The sequence below is a fragment of the Coccinella septempunctata genome, chromosome 7, assembly GCF_907165205.1.
Source record: "Coccinella septempunctata chromosome 7, icCocSept1.1, whole genome shotgun sequence".
NCBI classification, from domain to species: Eukaryota; Metazoa; Arthropoda; class Insecta; order Coleoptera; family Coccinellidae; genus Coccinella; species Coccinella septempunctata.
The window spans coordinates 16959719-16981904 of NC_058195.1; the positions used below are offsets into that span (position 1 = coordinate 16959719).

Genomic DNA, 22186 nt, shown 5'->3' on the forward strand with positions numbered 1-22186 from the left:
ATCTTCAAATACCAATGACTTCCCTTTGTACCGGAAATGGCACCAAATTTCTCATTTCGATTGGAACACTCTTTATATTATGACATTTTCGGATGTACCTTCAAAATCCACATTCATTTTATGTACATTTCCTTATAGCCATCTTCAGTTGTTTTCAAGTTATTGACTGTTTTTTGAAAAAAAAATCACAAATGGAGGCTTGTAGAAGACTGGGGATTTCATAAAAGCGCAACGCGCTTTGTTACCGAAAAGATATTCTACGTCGTTAAATAAAGAGAACAATACTTTTTGATATACAGTCATTCATTCATTCATTGCTGTATCTCGTTACCGAGAATGAATCTACAACAAGAGTCAAAAACAAAACTATAGGTGCGATCAAGCTTTTTTTTTAGGGCTACTTGCGACTGTGTGCCCCCCCCGTGACTGAAGAGACCCAACCGTGACCTAAAGATCCTTCCACACTCCACACTTAGATAACGTTGTTGCGTTTGTTCAAGCTGTTTAATATGTCGCCCTGCAGTAGGGCGTCCAGCTCTCGCTTCCGTAAAGAAGCGTTGGGAGGACCACTGCTTTGTAAACAGCTGTCTTCAGATTAAGGTCGTGATTTTGAAACACTTTGTCCTTTAGCTTCCAGAATGCCCGAGATGCTGAATTGGTACGGTTGTGTATTTCCGCGTCCAAGTTGGTCCTAGTATTTATGAAGCTCCCAAGTATTTGAACTGCTCGACCTGTTCTAGAGTTTCATCCTTCAGGCTGATATCTGTTTGAAGGCTTTCTGGTGGACTTACCAGAATTTTGGTTTTGTCAATATTGAGACTAAGGCCTAAAGTTTCGTATATGTGTTTATATTATGTGTCCAACATTATCTGTAGATCCTCTGAGTTGCTAGCGATAAGTGCGCAGTCGTCTGCATATTGAAGTTCCGTGATAAAGTTTGTACGGGTGTTTGCTCTGAGACGTTTCAGGTTAAACAGGCCTCCATCAAATCTGAATCTTATTCCAACAGCTCTTACATGCATACTCATGTAAGCAATTATCGTGACAGCTATGGGAAAAATATTGAACAGTAAAGGCGCTAACAAGCAGCCTTGTTTTATTCCTTTTATTCCAGAGTTGGTTAAGAAATGGTCGGTTGTAGAACCATTATGCTTTATTCTAGCGTTGTTGTTGGTATGGTGATATACAGGAAGATCAAAGTTGAAATACAAAAGGAGGCCAAAAATCGATTTTTTTCGAATGGAAACACAATTTTTTTTACCCACATATCGATTTGTAAGGAAAAAATAAGTTTAATGGAGTGTTCTAAGGGTGCCTCATATCCGAAATGTTGAATTTTTGGCATTTTTGTATTTCAATTTTGAGACTCTCATTTGATCTTCCTGTATCTCAGGAAGGAGCCTACGGCTCGTCCAAGAATTTTGTCAATTCGTTCAAAAAAACCCTATTTTCTGGACTTGACACGTGAATTACTATTTCTTATGGTTTTTCAACAGCCTGTATCTTTTAAACCGAACTGATTCCGAAAAAAGGCGAAGAAAATAGAGGATTTCTTTTGACCTTAAGAATCTACTGTTGAAATATTTGTACGAGTCATTAACTCAGCCTGTATAGTATTTCGTTCCATACTTCAATAACAGAAAACGTATTTTTTCGACAGATAGTGTTGGAACTGATGTTTCCTCAGTCTATAGTTCCCTAGCTATCAGATATGGGTGTACCTTTTCGAATTGAGGGCCAAATCTACTTCTTATATTAACAACTTTTATTTCAATATATGTATTTGACAACTATGACAAGTTCTTCTCAAAAAAACAAAAACATTACACACTGACAACTCGACGATCAACATATATTCGAAAAACAAAGTAGGGGGATTCTTAATTCCAACACACTCCCACCTTGTGTCATTCATACATCGAAGTAATGACACAATCAATGTCCAAATCTTTCAGGAACTTTTACAGGTCTTCCTGATCTCGTTCTAACTACCGGATCTCTAGTTAACGATCTTTTTGATAACTGTTCCTCTTCATTACTATCAAAATTCTGACTAGGCCATTGGGAAATTGGATCACACAACCATTTTGGACCCTCCCACCATCTTCCATCAGCTAGTGATTTAGCAGAACATCCTTGTGATGGAAGATCTGCAGGATTCATATCACCAGGAACATGGTACCAGTCTATAGGTTTAGAAAAACGTTTTATTTCTTCAACACGGTTCCAGATGAATGGTTTCCAATTTTCTTTCCTTTTGATCCAAGATAAAACAGTTGAGGAGTCTGACCAAAAAAATGCTTGAAGGTTGATTTCATAGTTTGTCTGGAAATTTCGAAATATTCTCACTCCAATTGTTGCAGCCAAAAGTTCGAGACGTGGTATGGTTAATTTTTTAATAGGTGCTACTCTAGATTTTCCTTCGATTAATCTCAAAACCACTTGACCATCACCAGTTTCTGTTCTGAGAAAAATACAAGCTGCATAGGCATCTGCACTTGCATCACAGAAAACATGTACAGATTGAGTGGTCAATATAGTGGAATCTAAAGATATCCACCGAGGAATCTTAACGGATGTCAAATAGGGTAGTTCTTGTAACCACTTCAGGAATAATTCTTGAACTACTTCATCAACTTCCAAATCCCATCCCAATTTCGTAGACCAAGTCCTTTGGAGCAAAATTTTTGGGATCAGTGTCACTGGACATGAGAAACCAATTGGATCAAACAGTTTGTGTGCTGCAGATAATATAGTTCGTTTAGTTATCAGTCCTACATCCATTTTATCAAACCATTCTAGAGAAAGTTCTAAGGTGTCCAATTTACGATTCCAGATGAGTCCAAGGATGTTACTTTTTGCTTCGACTTCGACATTTTCTGGCAAAGAATGCTCCCACCCTCTCAACTCGAACTTTCCATCAGCCAGAATTTTAGTTGACTGTTCAATAAATTGGTTGAGAGCTTCTTCGTTTTGTACACTTATAAGAATATTGTCAACGTAAAATGACTTCAATAATTTCGAAATAACTTCGGGACTATAGGAGTTTTCTTCATGAATTGATTCTCTTAGAGTTTCCTGCAGATGAAATTCGAGGACTGCTCCCAATAGAAAAGGACTGCAAGTTACTCCAAATACGACACGGGCATGTCTATAAATTTTTATTTTTCCGTTTTTATCATACCAAAGAAACTTCAGAAAGTTTCTATCGTTTTCTTGTAATCCAATCTGAAGAAATGCCTTTCTTATATCAGCTGTGATTCCTATCTTATCCAAGCGGAAACGTAGAATCATAGATGGAATTAATTCAATGAGGTTGATTCCTTTCTCAAGGCACTGATTCAAAGATGGTTGATTCTTTGCTCCTGACGAAGCATCAGAAACTGGACGTACAGGTGTTGTGGTACTACTGGGCTTATATACTGGATGATGAGGTAAAAAATGACCAGACTGAGATGATGTTTCAAGAGGTTCATTTTCTGACGAACATTCTATAACTCCTTCAGCTAACCAATTGTCGAAGACGCTATCGTAGACGTTATAGAAATTATCCTTTTTCAACTTTTTCACAGTGTGAAGGAGTCTTTTATAGGATAAATCGAAGTTGGATGATAAAGGGGGATGACCTTCAATCCAAGGCATACACACTTCATATCGCCTGTCATCTCTTCGTTTAACTGTTGTTAGAAAATGTTCCATAACAAGTTTTTCTTGTTCCCGTTGTGATTCAGAATTTTCAGGAGCTTGAATACCAAGGACATCTAGGTTCCATAAGTCACATATGGACACATTTTTCGAAAACATTGAAGTTACAAGAAGGGATGTCTTAGATGAGTATTCTGATTTCAGTTTTCCCATGAGTGTCCAACCTAGTAATGTATGAACCGCTACAAGTCCACAATCCAAATATTGTTTACGTCTGGAAAAAAGTTTTCCGGCTATGTCGGCACCAACCAAAACATCAATTGGCCCATCTGTAGTATCAGTAATTTCTTCTCCCATTTGTTTCAGTTCATCCAGCCAAGGTCCCTTTTTCACTGAGCTTATGTGGTTGCAAATCAATGGTTGATCCAAAACTTCGAAGTTGCAACAGTAGTCTTCAGTAAGACTTTGAAGAGAAATTCTGAAGCATCTATGACTCACAGATTCAGTTTGTGTTCCTCCAAAAAGTGAATGTACTAGCTGTTCTTCTCGAACTGGAGGGTACCCCATCTCTTCGGCAATTTTTCTTGTAATATATGACTTGTGGGATCCAGTATCGATCAAGAGTCTTACTCCGCGACATTCTTTGTCCCTCCTCAGTTCTACTACTATGGTTTGCAAAAAAATTTCGGGAAAAGTGTGGTTGGACAGACTGTGTTCATCAATTTTTAAGTTTGGCTGTTTCAAATTCCTATCATTAGAACTCGATGATGACTCGACATCGTTTTTGGGACACATAATAACACAATGTCTACCTTGACATCTGTGGCATTTTTCTCGAGAGCGGCATCTTCGAGCTATATGACCAAATTTGGTGCATAGGTGGCAACAAGCATTTTCTGACAATTTCTGTTTCCTTTCTGCAAAACTGAGTTTCAACACTTCCTTACATTGATCAGTTGAATGTGAATTTTTGCAAAACACACATCGTGGAACTCCTTTGTTGTACAATTCAGAAGCAGTGGGTACATTAGAACTAGTACGTATGCTCCTATCTTCAGGCTTTCGTCTGTCTTTGAAACTGGACACCGCGAGATGAATTCTGTCTTCGTTCATCACTTCTTCTCTCAGAAAATTCATGAGAGCATCAAGACGCTTCTTCAAACTGCACTCTGATGAATAGAACTGACTTCTATGCCATGCTCGTATTAAATCTTCTCCTAGGCATGATTCAACCAAAGGGTATAGCATCGCAGCGCAGGTATCTGATTTTACAAACAGACTTTCTAATGCTCTCAATTGTGATTCAATTTTGTCAAAAAATGTTGATAGTTTATTTTTGGTATTCAGATTCATCAAAACTACCTTGAGAAGTTCTCGGACATAAACTTCTATTAACAAATCTTCTCTTCCAAATCTTTGTTTCAAACTATCCACTGCTTTAACATAGTTACCTTTAGAAGCAGGGTAACTTTCCACAATTTGTCTAGCTCGAGAGCCTGGTGTGGTAGCTTGAACTAAATATTGTAGTTTATCCTCCTCTTCTATATCAGAATCTTCATCAATTCTGCTGAATTGATTCCAAAATCCAAGCCAATCTTTCGTTTCAGCACCAAACTGTCTGAATTGAAGTTTGGGAATCTTCAATTTGCTTCTGGATTCTGATTTCTTGGAGACACTGCTTTGACATATTAACTTATCGAAACTACATTTTATCTTGTGATATTGAGAACTCATCGTATTCATCAATTCCACTTCTGCATTCATATTCGCTTCTTCTTCTCCTGCATCCAACATTATATCAATCATGAGTTGATTCAGCTCAGATACTTGAAGCATTATTTCATCCAAGACTTTGATGCTACTCTGTATTTCTAGGATATCGCATTTTTCTTTGGAGAAATCTTCTTTCAACTTATCATAGATCCTTATAAAAGCTGTTCTTTGTAGAGCTAAGGCTTTCTTGGTTTTTTCCATACCTGTAATAGAGGGTCCTGTCACGGTCGCCATATGTTGGAACTGATGTTTCCTCAGTCTATAGTTCCCTAGCTATCAGATATGGGTGTACCTTTTCGAATTGAGGGCCAAATCTACTTCTTATATTAACAACTTTTATTTCAATATATGTATTTGACAACTATGACAAGTTCTTCTCAAAAAAACAAAAACATTACACACTGACAACTCGACGATCAACATATATTCGAAAAACAAAGTAGGGGGATTCTTAATTCCAACAGATAGTATTCTGAAGTATGAGATAACTATAAGCTCTTCCGCTTGTTCAATTAATAAATATCTAATAACTCAGGAAATAAAGCTTTATCAATTTCCAGAGCTATTAAAATATTTGAGATCTGATTTACACACTGTTGCCGAGAGCATGTCTGTCCACGAAAAGTATATTTTTATTCAGCGTTTTATCACATGTTGATGACTACTCGAGATGAAGTTCAACAGAACGTTGTCCGAATGATGATGGTATTGATGAAGACTCATTAATGCGGACTATGATTCGGAGACCACAAAGTGATTTTTTAAATACATAATTTCACGTGATTGTTGCTCATCACAGATCATCACGTTGTTTTCTCGTAGATTCGGATAACCCAGAGAATTTCTTTGGTCTACAGATTTATTGTTCTCTTAATGTGCATATAATTTGGTTAGGTCACGAGAAAAAAATTAATGGGTTTTTTGGAACTATTACTTTTAATCGTAATATTATATCTGGTATATGATTATTATGGATTGAGTAGTGAGCAAGAGAAGATTGCTGTTCGTCGTCGAAGCAATAAATGAGGTCCTCTGGTCGTCTGAATATACCTATAATAATTTTCAAGAGAATAATGACATCAACAGAAAAATATTATATAATTTTTTCCCAACTACGGTCGCTGTCATCGAGACCTAGATTTTCCGTAAAAATTGCATTATTATACACGGTGACAATTTAAAAACTTGCCAGGCCAATTATGTCGCGACAAGAATGTTTTCAGAGAAAATTCTGGAGCAGGTCAATTCTTAGCCGGAGGAGGACATATTTTGAGCAGAATTGTAAGCCAAAATCTCCTCAACTCTAGGTGTAGGGGATATCACCCGTAAATTCTTAATAGGGAATAGGGGGTGAGGTTTACCTCAATTGTCCCTCTACATGAGTAGGGGAGACCGGGGATGGTTGTCGATAGGGGTAGGTTGACTAACTCTCAAAAACTCGTCCGACGCAATAGACTTGAGCCAACCAGTGAGGCACAAAAGTGCACAGAACACACCCATCTTGACTTACTTTATGCAAAAGTGCGTCACCTCCTGCTGCTTGGTCCCCGGGAACGCGGCATCGCGCACGCAAAAAGTTTCAGAGAAAGAACTCAATATTGAAAAACCACACACGTAGGTAATTATTTTGGTCCTAGTGATATTTGTAATAATGCCTATTTATTTGTGGTTATTGATCGTCAAAGCAGTTATATCGAATGTTTGATTCATGTTCTTTCTTTTATGGGCCTGTTCCGATATTGCTGGTTTTACTGGCCAGCAATCGAATAACAATAGAACTCGAACGACTGGGCCAATAGGCATCGTCTCTGAAATACTGACAGTACTGTTCAGGAATATCGGAACAGACGGTATGTATAATTCCATTTGATTTCCTCACACTTTTGAGGTTTGGTTTTGGCAAGTGGTTACTTTAAAGTTTGTTCGGGGCTGGTAGACTTATGTACGACATAATAGTTAAATTTTATGCAAATTTCCTTCGTTTTGTTCTGAATACTTAATAACTACTTTGTTTACCTTGTTTTTTCTTCAGGTAGGTCCTACTCAAATTGCGTTATTTTCAAACGTCGGATTGTTCATTTTCATTTGACGTTTATTTTGTTCAATGAAAGTGACAGAAAATTGCCTATTGATTTCAGTAAAAAGAAATTAGCAATGCACCAATCTTTTTGTGTCTTTCATCCTATTTCCTCATAGATTTGGCCCTTATAATTTCATAGGTCAACTTACACCAGTTAATTACCCCATGCATGGGGTAGGTTGACTAGTTTTTCCAATTATACAAGAACTGACCTGCCCTCTATACCATAATGAATAACGTGCTTTCTGTCGCTTTTTTCCAAAGCTTTATAGTCAATCTATAAACTGAACCCGTTTTTAAATTAATATACTCTAAAGGGATTAAAATAGGGGCCTTTTAGCTAAAAGTTGGTCAACTATTCCCGGTCTCCCTTACTATGGTTTGCAAATTTTATTGATTCCTTGAAGTAGTTACAGGAGGTGACAATATGAAAACTTGCCTGGCCAATTATGTCTTGACAAGGATGTTTTCAAAGAAAAAGCCGGAACAGGTGAATTTTTAAAGGGAGGGGGACATATTTTGAGTAAACTTGTAACCCGAAATCTCCTCAAACCTAGGTGTAGGGGCTATCATCCCTAAATTCTTTATAGGGAATAGAGGGTGAGCTAAACCTCAATTGGAAGACAATATGTCCCTCTACATGATACTATTGTCTTCCAATTGAGATATAGCTCACCCTATATTCCCTATTGAGAATTTAGGGGTGACAACCCCTACACCTAAGATTGAGTAGATTTTGGCTTACAATTCTGCTAGAAACATCCCCCAACGTCCCCCTCCGAATAATAATTGACCTGTTACGGCATTTTCTCTGAAAACAAATTTGTCCCGACATAATTGGCCTGGCAAGTTCTCAAATTGTCAGCCTCAAGGACTCAATGAAAATTTGCAAACCATGGTATTCATGTAGAGGGTCAAGTGATCTTTCAATTGTGGTATAGCTCACCCCCTATTCCCTATTGAGAATTTAGGGGTGACAACCTAGGGTTGAGGAGATTTCGGCTTACATTTCTACTCAAAATATGTCCCCCTACGAATAGAAATTGACCTGTTCCGGAATTTTCTCTGAAATCATCATTGTCGTGACATATTTGGACTGGCAAGTTCTTAAATTGTCACCCTGTATAAATGAAAATGAATCATTCGTTGAGGGTGCTCAAATTAAATAAAAATTTGACTCCGAGTTTTCAATTGAGATGTCATCAACATGGATATATTCCGAAAAAATTGGGAAATGTTATAATTTATTATAGGGGTCCCTTTCGGTCCAGCAGTCATTTCATCAGAAATTCACTAACTGAAGAAAGGATGAAGAAAAATTTAATGCAGTGGCGTAGTCAAAGATAGTTTTCAGTCCACCACCGTGATTAGTGATAATTTTAATTTTTTTAAATATAAACCCTATGTTATTTTTATTATACATATTTCAGCTCCATATTCACGTGTTTTCATTTTTTCTCCCGATAAAAATACTCAAAAAGTAGTTTTGTTAAGTTGGCAGGTCATTTTCAATAATGCTATGATAATTAACTTTATGCTTCTATATTGGGTCTGTTTATTAAATGTCTCCACAGACAGGCTTTGCCTTTAGTGGATTTCTATAGGTATCTTATTCAGATATTAATATTGTAACAACTGCCTGTAAAGGAAATCACACCCTTCGCCACTTGTTTTGCAGGCAAGACTCCAAATGAAGGAATTTTTTCAAACTGTTTTTTGGATAGTACTCCTGATAAATAGATGATAGCTGTAGATGCGCTATAAAATTTAAATTATTATTTTTGGGGCGCGTGAATAGTTTTTCGTAAAAAAAAGATCTAACTCAAATTTTCTGTTTTGCTTATTGTTTTCCTTAGTTCAACCCAGCGTGGTGTTAAAAATAATATGGTAACCTCAGTGCCAAAGCAAGAGAAAACATGCCTGTTTCACTGGAATTCTGAAATGGTATAACTCACTCTATTTCCAGCATTAAATACAAAATAAATTTCTATTACAATGAGTCAAGGCAGAGTTTGATGTAAGCCTTTTTCTTTAATTTTTGGCAACTGAAATGAGACTTGCAAGCAGAATAAAGCAATTATTCGTAAGAAGTTGTAAAGCATCTAGTAGAGCTCCTGATGCCCACTTTGAACACTTTTTGTAAAACTCGATTCAATTAAACGATATTTAATTTTTTTTTTCTCTCGTATTCTTTCATTACTAAGCCCAATAGTTATAAAGTTAATAGTTTTTGAGCGAATTTCAAGTAACGAAGTGAATTTTAGCACTTTTGTAATTAAGAAAAAAAGGTAATAATTAATTCCTACTACATTGAGTCAAGACATTTGTTACAAAAATGCAGAAATTTAATTCATAACTTGAAATTAATTTGAAAATATTGATTTCACAACGTTGGGGTTGAATAATAAAAGAAAACGAGACAAAATAACAATTTTAAAATATCGTTTCATTGAATAAAGTTTCACAAATGATGTTTAAATTGGCTACCATGAGTTCTGATACATACTCTATAGTCTACACTTTCTAATGAATCATAGCTTTATTGCATATCAACAATTTTAAAACGAGTATCGTTTCATTGAATTAAATTTCACAAAAGATGCTCTAAGAGGCCACCATGAGCTTCAGTACTCTATACCTTCTTATAGATGATCGCTTTATTTTGCTTGCATTTCCCATTTAAAGCCCGTTTGCAACAACCGATCATTCTCTAGAAAATTCAGTCGAGATTTCATGCACCGTGAATTCTTTACCGTTACATACTCACTTTCGGTAGAATTCTCTGTTAAGTTGCATACAAAATAATCTCTGCCGTTTTCTAACCAAAATTTGATAGAGAATTCTGGGCTGTTACAAACGGGCTTTAGCTGCTAAAAATTTTAGAAACAGTGTTTACATTAAACTTGGCCTCAACTGATTGCAGTAGGAATTTATTTTGTATTAAATGCTGAAAATACAGAGAGTTATACCATTTCGGAATCTCAATGAAACGGGCATGTTTTTTCTTGCATTGGCTCTCAGGTAACCATATTATTTTTCACAACAGGCTAGGTTGAACTTATGAAAAAAAAAATAAGCAAAAAGGAAAAGTTGAATTAGATCTTTTTTCAGGAAGAACTATTCATGTACCTCAAAAATAATGAATTACATTCTCTATCCAGGAATACTATTCAAAATACAGTTTGAAAAAATTCCTTCATGTGAAGTCTTGCCTGCAAAACGAGTGGCGAAGAGAGTAATTCTCTTGAATTTTCGAAAATCTCCAATATCTCGAAAACCAAGGCACTTTTACTTAACGTAAAATATATTTTTCTGAACCGCCATAGAGTCCTCTACCCGCAGGCTCCATATTATTCATTCATTACGCCACACCCTGTATATTCCGAATCATGTGAGACTGGAATATGTAAAAATAAGATAGGGTTTATATAAAAAAAAATGAAAGTTATAATGCACTACATCTCTGAAGTGGGGTACTGAAAAAAATCTTTGACTGCCACTGCATGCTACAATTTTGCCCACCCTGTACATTGTGTCAGTTTTGATATACAGCCATCATTGAAATTATCTGGTGACGTGGGGTAAATGAGTTTTTTCCAGATTTTTTCACGCAGCTAGACAGTTTGTCACTGACATGACATGATTTCAATTGAATAGCTGTGTGGTTTTTGCGGATAATGTTTTATGTAGGTACTTTCATTGTGGATGGACTTTTGAAGATTTTTATTGAATCATGTGAATTTCCTCAAAACCGCTTCAATTATTACTAGGAATTTTTGTAACAAAGATATAAGAATAGATTTGTATAACCTTCAATATTTGATCTCTAGATGCTGAATGATAATTATTTGTCAAATATATTGGAAGAATAATGGAAGATTTACGATTTAACAATCTGAATATGATAGAAATATATGGTAATTCTTGAAAGAAGATTCATTCAATAAGATTTTGTCCATGTAGTGTTTCATGTATTAAAAAAAAACTTATTTTGGAGAAATTAGCGTTATTTTATTCATCATCTGAACTCTGACATTCAGCATCAATTGCTCATTTCTTGATTGATTGTTGATAATAATAGTAGGAAACCAAGTTTTTACAATGGGATTATCATAAAATTATAAATATATGATCACATTTATCAGGTTAGTTTCCACTACCTATAGCTTCAAATGGTCCTTTCATAAAACCTTTTACCGTAATGAAAGAAAAGGAAGTACTTAACAGAGTCGTCACAAATAGAACTGTCCTTTTATTTTTTCAATATATGCTTGTAGACGTTTGGAATAGGAAGTTTCAAATTATTCAAAGGATTAATATTGCAAACCACAAACATCTTAACCGCAAAGCGGGCCGAATTCATAATCTGTTGTTTATTCATATTGCTTAATTGTGCAATAATTGAACTCAATCGTTAAATGAATTGAGAGAAAAACCGTCAGATAACAATTCTCATTCTGTAAAATATGAAGAGAGTAACATTTTTCATAAACTTAACGGAAAAGCATTCTGAAACATTTTAGATTACACAGACATCTCTAACCTTAATTTGTAGTCCTATATCCTATATGCGTATGACAGGAAGAGATGTTTAGATTATTGAGTTGAAATGCCATTCATGTTTTTGAAAAATATTTTCCTCATCAGGAAAGTAAGTGAACCCTTGAGAGCAATATGTTAATGATTATCTAGGAGATCCGTATTGCCATTGATTTATGTAGGTACATTAAAACCTGAAACATCCAATACAAGTCTTAATTATTCAAAGTGTGAATGGGATAAACTTTAGATTAGTTTGTCTAGACATGTAGTCAATTACCTCGAATATTATTTTGTTATAATGCCTCAAAAGGAATCGATCAGGGTTTTGCATCTGCAAAAACACTCGTTAGAATTTTCCATAGCCATGTGGGCTACATTTTATGATTTCATCCATAAAAAGACATTCTTGGAGAGACATACTTACTAAAACGACAATGATTATATGTTGATTCCATTGCTAATTTCTTCACATGTACAAAATTATGAAAGTCGAATAGTTTAAGAATTATTATATTTATCAAATATATCGTAATAATTGTGTATTGGTAGTTATATTGCCGAAACAATTTATGGACAATAATTTTTTGTCGCTGAGCTTATCGGTTTTTGGAATTCAGAGGTAGGTTTTCCTTAGAGGCCTAGATGGTTTTAGATCCGCAAAAATTGGCATTATTCGAGGATGTATTGATATTTAGTTAGCCTAGACCAGTTCCATGATTAAAAATAATATTGCGTTACCATAGCAAATAACGATAACTCATTAGAAGTGTCGGTGTGAAGTTTGAGGTCAAAAAAGTAAACCAGAGTTACGCAATAAATTAAAAGAAAGAAAATGTCCACCGAAATTGTGAAAATCGAAAAATTGTACCTGTATTTAAAAGGGTTAAGGGGTAAACAGATTTACGAAGATATGCTTAATACCCTTGGTGATCAATGTCCTTCGTTTGCGACAGTGAAACATTGGACTGCAAGCTTCAAAAGAGGTAAATTTTCCATTGAAGATTATGAACGATCGAGAAGGCCAGTTTCTGTGTCAGTCCCCGAAAATATCGATGCAGTTCATGACATGATTTGATCAGACCGTCTAATTGGGCTAAAAAAGGATATCTGAACACCCCAAATGTTCGAATGTTGGCCAAAAGCGTGCAAGGGTAGAATCATAGCGTTCGATCTGTGCTCGATTTGAAAACGATGTAGACTTCTTGAACCGAATTGTTACTATGGATGAGACTTGGGTACATTTCTATGATCACGATCCAGAAACAAAGCAACAATCGATGGAATGGCGACACTCTGGTTCTCCAAGACCTAAGAAGTTTCGTGTCCAAAAGTCTGCCTGAAAAATTCTTGCTTCAGTTTGTTGGGATTGCCATGGAGTAATCACGATTGATTTTTTTGGAGAAGGGTAGAACAATCACCGGAGATTACTATTCGACATTACTGATCACTCTACGGGAAAAAATTAAAGAGAAAAGACACGAAAAGCTATCCAAAGTTGTTTTATTTTTGCAGGACAACACAAAAATCTTATGTTGCCTTGCAAACAATTCGTGATTTAGGGTTTGAATTACTAGAACACCCTTCTTATTCACCAGATTTGGCTCCATCTGACTCAACTCTTTCCTCAACTAAAAAAAGTTTAAAAGATCGTAAGTTCTCTTCCAACGAGGAGGAAATGGAAGCTGTGGAGGTCTGGTTTGCAGAGCAAGAAGAAATTTTTTTTTGAAAAGTCTAGAGACGTTGCAGGTTCGCTGTAATGAATGTATCCAATTAAGAGGAGAATATGTTGAGTAATAAAATATTTTGACATTGAAATTTTGTTTGGTTCTATAGTAAGCTAAGAATTTTTCAATCTACCTTCGTATAAATTAAATCAACGCAAATGCAAACGATGTCTGTAGAAGGACACCATTTTTGGTTATTGGGAAATTTATAACATTTCTTACACCATCAAACTCTTTTTCCCACTGTTTTTTGTGGTTGAATATTTTCAATATTTCTTAATGTAGGATATCATCTTGTTGATGATAATGACTAATAAATGAAAAAAAATAATAGATGAATAATATAGAAATTTAACCACACATCAATATTCTTCTCATCCATTTTTCCCCATATTTCTATGGATTTTTTCATCAAACGTTCAGATTGATTATTTTACCCTCCTTGTGAAGCCAATCGAATCGAAATAAGAAATTATATACTGCTCCTCCGATAGTCCTGCAAAACAAATATCACCATACAACGTGTGCTATAGAAGAAATGCATATTAATAATAATAACTGAAGGTACTAGATATGAAAATAATGAATATTGCTGCCCCACGAGTGAACATTGCAATGAAAATATTCTAAGTGTTTTCAACTGTTTTATTGACACTTGTTAAATATACTTCAACTAAAAAATTCATCAAAATAACACCAGGTAGGCCAGTTGGGGTCGTTCCCTGTTCCCTGTGTTTAAAGCCGAATAATCTGAAACTTGCACCTTCTCAATTGCAATAGGATCCTCAATATTCCACGGTGAGAATTAATTAGTCGATACCTCATATTCAAAGAATCCAGGCCAAGATCACGATCCAAGCGACTAAATGCCGACTACTGTACGTCATAATCAGGCTTATCTTTTCCTGAATTTTTGAAAATCACGACGTTCCATGTTCGAATTCTAACGAGCAAATTGAACTTTCTGTTGCTATAAAATCGGGGACATGCACTATCGAATATTTCTCAATTAACGACATGCATCAAAATATGCATGGTGAAATAACGTTTCTCGGACTGTTCTATTTATTGAAATTCATCATCTTCACAACCTGAACTCAAATCTCAACGGATTTTTGGGTGAGATTTACTCGAATCCCATACAGTATCTTGAGTTCTGATTGCACACAATCGGCTTCCACTAATGGATTTGAATACATTTTTGAAGTGAACTTATCAGGTCTATTTACTTTACTCTAAATAATAACCACTTGAGTAGAAACGATTCCTAGCTCAGTAAAAGAGCACTTTTTGACCAGGAGAAGGGAGTATTTTTGAGCAACAGAAGTTTTCGCATATGGAATATGCTACCACCAGCAAACACTGAAATCCAGCCACTGTACAAAAACTGTACAGCGTGGCAGTACTTAAATGCAGAGTTGGTAATGCAGTAACCAATAACTGTACCCAAAATGGACCGTATATGTCCCGCTGAACTATACAGTTAATGTATAGTTGCAGTACTCACGTGCAAATAATGTACAGCAAGCTGCATTTAAATGCAGCAGTCACTGTGTAAAGACTGAATGCAATAGTCACTGTGCAAAAACTGTAGGCAAGCTGCCGCATCGCTGACCAGAGATATAGTAAACGACCCTAGTATGAATAGCTATAAAATGAACCTATGGGACTCCTGGATAAGATGATCCAATGTGACCTGTGTTTGTGACTGGTTCCTTGTGGTGAATTGATTTTTCTTTGAAAGTTTTTGTATTTTAGGTTCTCTTTATGACTATTATCTTTCTTCACATATAGATAACTTGTTTTAGTTCTGTTAGTAATATATATTAATCCTTAATTCTTATATTATAAATATTACTAATGATTGAATTCTACGCAACTGTAAACCGATTTTGGTATCATTGTCCCTCATCAGTTCAGTGTAGCGATGAATAATTCCAACCGAATGATGTAGTCTTAAACGTAATCGAGGTGACGTCTTGAGAAATTTTCATCACGCATCCCCATCTGTCCGGCAAAGACTGAACCTTCAACTACTACCTGCAGTCATCGAATGTACAACAATTCGTCAAGCGATCACAGGTGAGTCAAGAGGGTTCTTTCACAAGACCACATTCTGCCGGGAAATACACTGAAAATTGAATACGCAGTACTCCAGTGCTAACCATGCACGTCGGAAATATCCCCGTTCATGACTAGCTCGCATTATAGATAGTTCCTCGGAATTGTTGTTTCCTGTTTTCCGGTTTTCGACTTTCCCGGTTGGCGCTTAGAGTTCTGCGTTCTCTATTTTCACTGTACTTCGTGTGGCGATAGGGCATCGTGATGAGAATTTCTCCAAACGTATATAAAGGGCTACACCATACTGATGAAACACAATGATCCCGAAACCTGTCTACATTTCATTTGGATGTTTCGACTTCTTGACAAGCTCGCATTATTGGAACGACAATTCTTCGGAATTGTTGTTTCCAGTTCGATACCTACGTTTTCTGAGCTACTCATTCGGATCATCTCTTGTACTACGACCGATCGACCAGCCTACCTACCGATGCTGACGAAACATAATTATAATCACACTAAAAGTTAAATAGAATGAGCAGATCTGTCACGACAAATTGGGGGTCGAAGAGTTTTTGGTTTGTCCAACTGTATGTGTCAGGAAAGTGCAGTATAGTCTGGTTTGCTAAAGCAGGGTAGACGAGAACGAGGAAAATACTCGACAACGTACAAGAGCTTGCCTGTGCGTGCATCAATGGAGCTATAAGAACGTGCCCAACTAGAGCACTTGAGGTCATCACAGATCTCATTCCTCTACATCTAGTAAAATATAGGGTTGCATATAAGGCCATTCTCAGAATATCTGTGGAAGGTACAGGTAAAGAGAGAACCAAATAAGTCAGAGAGCCTGGTCCGCTCTAAACAACTACATCTCGTGAGCGAACCTACCTAGTGATGTTATGATTAAAAAAGTAAACATTGAGAAGAACGCTACCAAGAATTTAAACGTTAATACCTTTAAATGGTATACTGATGGTTCAAAAACCACGACAAGGGCTGGAGCTGGAATATACGTGGCAAGCACCAAATGTACACTGTCGTTAGGCTCCTGCTCGAGTGATTTTCCTGCAGAAATACTTGCAATCGAAAAATGCGTGGACGCAAACCTGGGAAGAAAGTATCAAGGATGTGACATAGTGATCCATTCTGATAGTCAAAGCACTGAACTCCTATGTCATCGACTCAAAGCTGTCATGGGATTGCCGAAGGAAACTCATTGAAATAGGCAAGAACAACGAAAGGTCTCCTCATTCTTTATTCCAGGTCACCCTGGATACAAAAAAAAAACGAGGAAGCCAACACACTCACCAGAAATGGAGAACAAACGCCACTTACTGGCCCAGAGTCTTCCAGTGGAATAGGAAAATGCACCTATAGGAAAGTGTTTCTGGAAAAGGAAGAAACCAAAAGAAAAACACTTTGGAGTAATATTCCAGGAATGGATTATTCCAAGAAATTCCGAAGGAATTTCAGGACCGGAAGATCCAAGAAGTATTTAGATCTGAGCTTCCTTACAGGACACGAGCATATTATTAAAATGGGGTTATTAGAAATTGACGAGTGTAGATTATGTGGGGAAGAGGAGGAAAGTACTGCTCACCTGGTTACAGAATGCCTCGGTATTGCAAGCCTGAGCTGAGAACAGCTCTGATGAGGGGCGCAATAGACCTTAAGGTCGCAGTGACATGTAACGCCCTCATCAAACTATAACTAATTGTTGGTTTGTCCAACGAAGGACGAGAATATTTCCTGAACAAAGCTGCTTCATCGAAGCTGTGAAGCTGATAGTTCTACTTCGCTTAAGTTGAATGTGGAAACCTTCGAACAGACTTCAGAGAGCAAAATACATAAACTGTTTGCTGGTTGGCAAACCTCTGCATGGAAGGCACCAGAACGAGGTCAATCATGATTACGTCATCATATCTGCGTCGAACTATACTGGTTGACTTCCGGAAGGTTAGTTGAAAATCAAAATAAAACTTCAACAAAATATTTCAATAATTTTACAAAAATTTTTCCGCTTCATAAGGTTATTACAAAAATGATATTCCTTCAACATCAAATGTATAGGCAAATGGGTCGATTCAATAAGCAGGTAAAAGTCTGGATTGGGTTAGGACACGCCATATTTAAAGTGCGAAAATGCGTATCTTCCTCCAATGTACCAAAATACTCGATAAATTACCATTGATTAAACATCGAAAGAACCAATTTTGAAAGTTATTCGAATCTATTTTTAAAACTACAATGCTAAAATTCTTAGTATCAATTGAACTTCTCGGCAGTTTTTAAGTAATTCACATGATACGATAAATATGTATCTGCAAAAGTCAATCCACACCGAAAGTTCATAATTATAACGTTCTCCGCAAAAACCACACAGCCATTCGAATGAAATCATGTGAAATACAAATTGACGAGGTGAGTGAAAAATACTGGAAAATTTTCTTATTCATTCCACGTCTGTGAATTATTTGAGTGGTGATTGAATACTCACACACAATGTATTTGGTCAACATGCAAGAATCATAATAATGTCAAAAATTGAGTTTTTTAATTGGCATTTTTGTGCCAGAAATTGATAGAAGTCTTCTGTTGATGAGGATTATTTGATCATTGAAGGAGCTTTAACCAACCTTTTTTTACTATAGGCATGAAAGTGTTCAACTTATTGAATTAGAATTTTTTTTAATGAACTAATCGGCAAATGAAGTGGGACATGATGAATTGCATAAGTTTGACAAGCTTCAACTTCAATATTTCTTTGGTGGTGTTGGATTTTCAGCCAAGATCCAAAGCATTATCCTTCGTCTGTACGCCACTTAAACAGAGTATTCCTTATTTAATCTCTTCTTCCTGTAAAAGGTGATAATATCTGTTATTGATCTATATTTCAGATAATTTATCGCTCACTTCCTAACAAAAAGGCATATTTCCGATCATTCTTCAAAAATAGAGGGACAGAAATGAATTTGACTGAGCCTATAGCCTAATCACTTGGGACTATTTTCTGCCTAAAGTTATTTGAGAATTAGCAACTGACCAAAGATTATACACTGCGCAAAAAAAATAACGCACATTATGGAAATCTCAAATTTATTCTACAACTGAAGGTGTTCTCAATGATAATTATTTTTATCAGAATTATGCATGCATATGTTATCCACTTTCAACGGTTTTCTTCAATACAGATGTTTTTTCCCAGCAGGAATAAAAAAAAATGATATTATCAGATTTTGAATGTATTGGCTCCATTCTAAAATCAGTTGTTCTCGATCAATTCTAGTGATCAATAGAGTTTTTCTTTCTTTTGATTTTCTACTCGATCGATCGCTATGAAACGCGAAACACGCAATTTGACCCAAGAGGAATGTGCCCAAGCGGTAGTTTTGCGAGAAGAAGGGTGGACATACACAAGAATTGCAGAAAGGTTTAGAGTTTCCCATACAAGTGTGTCCAGAATGTTGCAGTGATTCAGGAAGACAGGTATGAATGTCCGAAGACCAGGACAGGGTTGACCACGGGTAACAACTGCCATTCAAGAACGTTACTTGAGAGTTTCTTCGTTAAGACAACGGTTTGCAACCGGTCGCCTCCTTTAAATTCAGCTTGGGCAAACTCATGAGGTGCGAATTAGCACTCAGACAATAAGAAATCACCTCAGAGAATATGATTTAAAGCCTCGTGTCGATTGGGAAAGAGTTCTCTTCACAGAGGAGTCTAGATTCTGCCTCTACCATTGTGATCGACGTTCCCTTGTATACAGACGTCCACATGAAAGATATGCTCAGTGCAATTTCCTGAATACTACTGGTTTCGAGGGAGGATCGATTATGGTATAGGGTGGAATATCTTTGACTGCTCGCAGAGACCTAGTGGTCGTTGATAATGGAGCTATGAATGCTGATAAGTATATAAGGAACATTCTTGAAGAGCATGTAGTGCCATTTGCCTCATACATGGGTGAAAATTTCATTTTTATGGACGATAATGCCAGACCCCATCGTGCGCGCATCGTTCAGGAGTACCTTGAAGAGGTTGAAGTCTCTCGAATGGAATGGCCAGCAAGAAGTCCAGATCTCAATCCGATTGAGCAGGTTTGGGACAACCTCAATAGAAGGCTGAGAAGTTCAGAAAATCATCCAGCTACTCTTAATGACTTAGGAATCCAACTCGGAGAAATCTGGGAAGGATTAGATCAGAACATTTTAAGATCAATCATTTTGAGTATGAACCGTCGTTGCCGAGCTGTAATTAACGCAGGGGGTGGAAATACCAAGTACTAAATCACTTATCAGCATTTCGGTATTTTGAAAATTGTTCATTTCTCTTCTTTCACATAAGATTCGGTGAAATCCTGAATTTTTCTTCCATTTAATGTGTCTTGTTTCGTTGGGTCGATTCAATAAGCAGGTAAAAGTCTGGATTGGGTTAGGACACGCCATATTTAAAGTGCGAAAATGCGTATCTTCCTCCAATGTACCAAAATACTCGATAAATTACCATTGATTAAACATCGAAAGAACCAATTTTGAAAGTTATTCGAATCTATTTTTAAAACTACAATGCTAAAATTCTTAGTATCAATTGAACTTCTCGGCAGTTTTTAAGTAATTCACATGATACGATAAATATGTATCTGCAAAAGTCAATCCACACCGAAAGTTCATAATTATAACGTTCTCCGCAAAAACCACACAGCCATTCGAATGAAATCATGTGAAATACAAATTGACGAGGTGAGTGAAAAATACTGGAAAATTTTCTTATTCATTCCACGTCTGTGAATTATTTGAGTGGTGATTGAATACTCACACACAATGTATTTGGTCAACATGCAAGAATCATAATAATGTCAAAAATTGAGTTTTTTAATTGGCATTTTTGTGCCAGAAATTGATAGAAGTCTTCTGTTGATGAGGATTATTTGATCATTGAAGGAGCTTTAACCAACCTTTTTTTACTATAGGCATGAAAGTGTTCAACTTATTGAATTAGAATTTTTTTTAATGAACTAATCGGCAAATGAAGTGGGACATGATGAATTGCATAAGTTTGACAAGCTCCAACTTCAATATTTCTTTGGTGGTGTTGGATTTTCAGCCAAGATCCAAAGCATTATCCTTCGTCTGTACGCCACTTAAACAGAGTATTCCTTATTTAATCTCTTCTTCCTGTAAAAGGTGATAATATCTGTTATTGATCTATATTTCAGATAATTTATCGCTCACTTCCTAACAAAAAGGCATATTTCCGATCATTCTTCAAAAATAGAGGGACAGAAATGAATTTGACTGAGCCTATAGCCTAATCACTTGGGACTATTTTCTGCCTAAAGTTATTTGAGAATTAGCAACTGACCAAAGATTATACACTGCGCAAAAAAAATAACGCACATTATGGAAATCTCAAATTTATTCTACAACTGAAGGTGTTCTCAATGATAATTATTTTTATCAGAATTATGCATGCATATGTTATCCACTTTCAACGGTTTTCTTCAATACAGATGTTTTTTCCCAGCAGGAATAAAAAAAAATGATATTATCAGATTTTGAATGTATTGGCTCCATTCTAAAATCAGTTGTTCTCGATCAATTCTAGTGATCAATAGAGTTTTTCTTTCTTTTGATTTTCTACTCGATCGATCGCTATGAAACGCGAAACACGCAATTTGACCCAAGAGGAATGTGCCCAAGCGGTAGTTTTGCGAGAAGAAGGGTGGACATACACAAGAATTGCAGAAAGGTTTAGAGTTTCCCATACAAGTGTGTCCAGAATGTTGCAGTGATTCAGGAAGACAGGTATGAATGTCCGAAGACCAGGACAGGGTTGACCACGGGTAACAACTGCCATTCAAGAACGTTACTTGAGAGTTTCTTCGTTAAGACAACGGTTTGCAACCGGTCGCCTCCTTTAAATTCAGCTTGGGCAAACTCATGAGGTGCGAATTAGCACTCAGACAATAAGAAATCACCTCAGAGAATATGATTTAAAGCCTCGTGTCGATTGGGAAAGAGTTCTCTTCACAGAGGAGTCTAGATTCTGCCTCTACCATTGTGATCGACGTTCCCTTGTATACAGACGTCCACATGAAAGATATGCTCAGTGCAATTTCCTGAATACTACTGGTTTCGAGGGAGGATCGATTATGGTATAGGGTGGAATATCTTTGACTGCTCGCAGAGACCTAGTGGTCGTTGATAATGGAGCTATGAATGCTGATAAGTATATAAGGAACATTCTTGAAGAGCATGTAGTGCCATTTGCCTCATACATGGGTGAAAATTTCATTTTTATGGACGATAATGCCAGACCCCATCGTGCGCGCATCGTTCAGGAGTACCTTGAAGAGGTTGAA

At 36.4% G+C, this 22186-nt stretch overlaps 1 protein-coding gene across 1 annotated transcript; it reads right to left on the minus strand.

The window, feature by feature from the left end:
* Window positions 1-1935: 1935 nt before the first annotated feature.
* Window positions 1936-5652, minus strand: LOC123316831. The gene has a single exon (XM_044903079.1). It carries the CDS (start codon window positions 5650-5652, stop codon window positions 1936-1938), a length of 3717 nt encoding a protein of 1238 aa, XP_044759014.1.
* Window positions 5653-22186: the final 16534 nt, after the last annotated feature.